The following is a 5,988-nucleotide window of genomic DNA, read 5'->3' on the forward strand; positions in this document are numbered from 1 at the left end:
ACAAAGTTTTTTCAAAAAAAGAAAAAAAAAAAAAATTTTTTTGCTTCTCCCACTTCCCCCGATTGGTTACTTCCCCCTTGATCCTACCACTATATATATATAAGCTCTACTTTTTATGCCTACCAAACGAAACTTATGACTTGAAAATTATTAAAATCATAAGCTCAAGCTTCAATAAGCTCTCAGCTTATGGTGGTGCCAAACACACCCTATGTTAATTGGATTAGTGTTATTAGTTCCGAATTCGAACTTTTGATACTTCTTTTTCTTTGGATGATACGATGGGTTAATCATTTTCTTTCATTGGTTCCAACAGTGACAGCTGCGAAATCTGCTATTTGGTTAGCCATTTTCATTATATAATTTTTCAAACTATTGTTATTGTTGTAGAAACTATCAATAGCATTCAACGTTAAACTTTAACTGAAGGCAATCAAACCCACTCTTAAAAGATATTTCAATCAGTGTTCACATAGACCCGGTTTTGTAGGCCTCATCTCAGCTTATTACACAACCATAAATTGCTACGAGGGAGGATATTTATTTTGCAATATGACAATCATGACTTCATAACTAGCAACAAGTTCAAAAGAGTAAACCGACTGAACATGTTTGTATAAATTGGAAACAGAAGTGTCTATTGAGTTGTATCTTTGAACTCAAGTTGACCAGGTAAATTTAACTCCATTTACTGAATATACCTGGGTGAATCATAGCCACACTAGTAAGTATAACAATCTAATAATGGATGATATATATAAACTACAACTGTTGTGTTTACAATACAGTAATATCCATATGATGCACCATAAATGGAAGGTAAAACATACAAGACATGGAATTTAAATATTAAAGTTCTCATTCTTTTAACACGATACACTGATAGTCTGATATAAATCAGAACATAAGGAATATAATCCTCACTTCATAAATATAACACTCGCTCTCATCAGCTATACATCCTTTAATCCTGCATAAATATGAGACATTATAGACAAGAAAATAAAAAACATATTCAGATGGACATTTTAGCAACTTTAATTTAACCAAAAAATATATCTTGTTGTTGGGTATTTATCCGACATCAGCCGTTTGAACTAAATATTAAGTAGCTTATAATAGCTTGAGTTTCTCATCTCCTTGAGTTAACTTTGGGGTTAAATTGGGCTCAAGTCTATTAAAAACTTAAGAGAAATTATTCATAGTTTTAAGAAACATAGTGGGCAATTTTGACCCAATTTCTTGTCCGTTCAGATAATGGGTTTTGATCAGTAAAAGGAAATTAATAACTGTAGCATATACCACAATAATATATTGAAAGTTAAGCTGCAACTAACGATACTAACATACCTCATCATCATCATCGTCCTCTTTTTTCAGGCGGGTCGTACCACCTTCCCTATCAAGTGGTAGCTTCATCGCTCCAAACGGTGTATCCACATCAATATTCCCTTTCATCGAATAACCCGTACCTCTTCCTCTCAACATATCCCACAAAGCCGAACCACAATCTTTAGGCCTAAACGTGATCGGAATATCAATAAACGTAATACCATTCTTTTCAATTTTCTGAGTTTTCGCCAGCTCAGCACCACCAATGCTGACATCACATAGCCACACTTCATAGTCAAGTGCATTAAGCCCCAAATCAAAATCATTCTTATTTTCCAACTTCAAATGAAGAGTCGCAACAGATTCTTCAAACGAAAACTTTTCAAACTTTATTTTATCAATATCAACATCAGGCTTATACGGTACAGGGATTTCACCATCTTTTTCAAGAGGTAAAGTTAGCCTTCCGAAAACGGGCACATCAACGATTAAATCAAATTTGATTTTGTATGGTATAATGCTTCCAGGTTGTATATCATCATACGTGTTCTTAATATCATCATATATTAAACAAAGTGGAATTTGGACTGTTTCTGAACCATGTGCATGTATAGTTCCAGCATCAGGAATCAAACCAGAAATTAGTTTTCTTCCATCACTTTCGATTAAGTAGTTAATGTCGATAAGAGGAATAGGAATCGGGGTCGGGTTTGTGACAAGCACGTCGACGATAATATCAGCTTGTTTAAGATTGATTTTGGGAATGTGAATTGCGCTGACATCAGCGGTAGGTTTTCCGAATCCTATTGTCTCTTCAATCTTCTCACCGATATCTTGGATGAAACCCTTTACCTTCCCTAAAAATCCACTGTTTTCACCTTCTTCTTCGTTTTCATGTTTTTTCTCCTTAGCACCTCGTTCCACTATCTCCGGTTTATCATATGATGACATACCTTCAAAATAACAAATAAATACATGCTTAGTTTAAGTCCATTTGCACTAACAAAAACACTAATTGGGTCTTGGTTCTTATTCCAATAATTTTGGTTTCAAAAAAAAAATTAGACAATCAATTTTTATTTTTATTTTGGGTGAAAAATACATATATTATATATAAACAAAATGATCAGATGATCAGGTTGAGTTACAAGATTAGACAATCAATGAAACATGAAATCCTAATTGAATAAATATCTTCAACCAGCATAACAAACTATCACTTTATGAAGTAACAAAGTGTACACTGTTCTAACACTAAAAACACTATGGAGATCAACACAAATAAAATACATTAAGTTCATCTTTCAGCAAGAAAATCAACTTACTAAAAACTGTCGAAATGTTTATTTGCATAATTAATCCAAACTTTTAACACTCAACATATCAGAAACTATATTTTAAACTCACTCAACAAGTTAAACATGTGTCTTCAACATAAATTCAAGCTCAACCTTTAGCCTTATTGAGATCTGTGTAATCAGTTACTTGTGAAACTTACTCGTATCAACTTTAAATCCAATACATTTAGATTCATAATTTATACAAAATGTTAAGCAAATGCCTAAATTAAAAACATAAAAACTAACATGTAGATCAAGTTACTTCAACAAAAATGCAATTTCATCATTGTGATCAGTTAATACTTAATATCAAACTTACTGCTATCAATTTACCTCATGAAGACCTAAATTCAATAACTAAATCACAATCATACAGACAAACAGATCTGATCAAATCAAAACAGCAGCAAGCATTTGACTACAGTATTGACTATAACAAAATGCTCAGTAAACAAGCTATCAAACTTAATTAAGTTATTATCTACTCAAAACTACTTACTAATTGCTCATAATAACAAAAAATGCATTTTCATGAGTGTGATCGGTTAAATATCGAACTTACTTCTATCAATTTACCTCATGAAAACCTAAATTATGTCACTAAATCACAATCATACAGACTAACTAAATCACAATCATACAGACTAACAGATCTGATCATATCAAAACAACAGCAATCATTTGACTATAGTCTAATTAGCATTGACTATACCAAATTCATTAATAAAAAATATAATTAACTTAAACGAAGCTATTATCTACTCAAAACTAGTAGTTATTGCTCAATAATAACACTAACAGATCATGATTCATAACAGAATTTAGTACCTGTAAATTGTTCGTCAATAGTTAAGTTTCGGTTTGAATCTGCAAGATCAAATAAAATAAGTTGAAATAAAATCAGGATCGGAGTTAGTTTTATAGATCTAAAATGTATGATTAATCCAATCCAATCCAATAAATTAATAAAAAGTAAATGCAAAAAAAACGTGAGGAGGAATGGGAGTGCACCTGTTTAGGTGCGTTTGCGTGTTTCTAGTGTGTAGATCATCCCGGATTAAATACTTTGGTCCACCGTCCATAATAAATTTATCTAATCAGTAATTACTCACACGCTATATCCACGCTACGTGCTGTCAGTATAATTTTTAATTACTTTACGGAGTATTTAATTTTTTTTTTTATTACAATTACAAAGATTGTGGGTAGTTAAGGTGCACTTTAATTAGGGAAATTTTTTTTTTTTTTTAATTAGGAAAAATTAAGAACTTTCATTAAATTCCTGCATTCTATTTTCAAATCTTCTATTATATGCATTTTACTATTTAATTTGTTCTATTGTATATATTATGTAACTTGTACACCAGGTATCCGGTTAATATTTAGAAAAAGTTCGTAGTTGATCCCTCAACTTAATGTTCGTTAAAAAATTTCGTTAAATTTTATCTCATCCTACCATTCCATTCATTATTTTCAAAAACATCTCCATCTTCATCTTCATCTTCATCTTCATCTTCATCTTTACCTTCATCTTCAAAACACCTCTTATCACAAATAATTTCAAAAAGACATTCATTACCACAATCAAGTTTAAAATCAGAAGTTGCAACTTCAATACGAGATCATACAAGTTTTTAATTAAAACTAATCAGGAAAGTTAAACCATTTGAAACCATCAACCCTTTGTGTGGCAGCCCTTTTTAAAACTAAGAACCCTTTTGTTCATTCCATTCAATTTTAATTTGTCGTGTATGACACAAAAAAAATAAAACCTTTTTTATGTTTGTTTCTTGGGGCTGTAACAAATTGCAATCAACAACCCTTTTTAATTGTTTACAGAATATATATGTTGTGTATGTGTGCCAACTCAAAAAACGAAATCACTAAAACCCCCTTTTGTATGTTTGCCGACTCAACCTTCGATTACCACTCGCCCGAGATATGAGATCTGAACAGTGGTTCGACACCGAGATCTGAGATCTGAAACTCGCCATATCTGAATTTATAGTTGCAAAGGTGTGGATCTTAAGTTATGTTAAAATCGAAGGTGTTTCGTCTTAGCGATTTTGAAAGCTGGAGCTTTACAACTGGCACATCCATCGTCGTAATCACATTGTCCAGCAAGATCTGGTTTCATATTTGTTTTTTCTTTGAGTATTAGAAAGTACAAGTAATGATGTGCCTAGCTGCACATCTATATGAGCTACACTAGATCAACGCGCGTCATCCCGGATAAGTCGCGTCCAGCTCATATCTTACATTGACTAGCGCGCCATCCCGCCACGCTTTAGCACTAGTCTCACGAACATTGATTGCGTATCTGAACAAGAGCGCAATGTTAAAGAACGGATAAGGCTAAATGAGTACTATGGCGACACAAAAGAAGAAAGGACACATGTGGCTGCACGACACGATCCTGACAGTGCAGAACAGATGGAAAGGGACAACAGGGTATCAAGGGGACAGCACTAAGATAATGGCAGTACTTTTTCAGCTTTTTAGAATAAAGGGACAGAAACAATACGACGTGGCAACATCATATCCTCTTTGTCCCCTTGCATGGCACTAAGGGACAAAAGTCAACGGGTATAAATAGGCATAACTAAGAACGAAAAACAGATCACTTCCAGAATTGCATTCCACTTCACTCACAAAAATACTCTCAAGTGTTTTCTCCTCAGCTAACTCGCGCAACCGGCATAGCACTCACAAAGACTTAGCGATTCAGGTAGCGCACACTACGTAAATCCCAACATCACCCTTGGGCCATCAACACCGGTTAACCCGAATGATGGTGGGTTACGTTAAACCACCCTTTCTGAGATCGTCATCTTCCATGAGAGTTATTTACAGTACTCCGAACCAGAGAGTTAAACTCAAAAAACCCTTAAACTCCTCATTATTGTTGATCTCGCATGAACCAAATTCATTGGACCATTTTATGTTTGATCAACAAGCTTTCAAGCATCATGTACAAGTCTTGTTTGCAAATCTAAAAAAAAAAAAAAACAACAGCTGATATATATTTTCATTTTGAACACCCTTTATAATTAAATTGGTTGATCTTATTCACTTTCCTAGTTAATTATTTTGCATTCTGCCGATTAACTTTCCTAGTTGCTCTTTGCTTATAACTCTATCTATTCTATTAAATAAGAAATCGATCAATTTGAATAATTCTCGTGTATTACTTTTTGAATGATTTAATTTTTAATCCGATCAATTTATAATCGAGGAAAAAACTGGAAAAAATGAAAATGAAAGAAAATGGAGAAGGGTAGAAGATGAAAGAAGAAGAAATGTAAAGAAGGACCAA

The 5,988-nt window shown here is 33.1% G+C and overlaps 1 protein-coding gene across 1 annotated transcript; it reads right to left on the minus strand.

The window, feature by feature from the left end:
- Positions 1-1,323: 1,323 nt before the first annotated feature.
- Positions 1,324-2,283, minus strand: LOC139876964 (uncharacterized). The gene has a single exon (XM_071864365.1). It carries the CDS (start codon positions 2,281-2,283, stop codon positions 1,342-1,344), a length of 942 nt encoding a protein of 313 aa, XP_071720466.1. The 3' UTR covers positions 1,324-1,341.
- Between the last annotated feature and the right edge of the window lie 3,705 nt (positions 2,284-5,988).

The sequence above is a fragment of the Rutidosis leptorrhynchoides genome, chromosome 11, assembly GCF_046630445.1.
Source record: "Rutidosis leptorrhynchoides isolate AG116_Rl617_1_P2 chromosome 11, CSIRO_AGI_Rlap_v1, whole genome shotgun sequence".
NCBI lineage: Eukaryota > Viridiplantae > Streptophyta > Magnoliopsida > Asterales > Asteraceae > Rutidosis > Rutidosis leptorrhynchoides.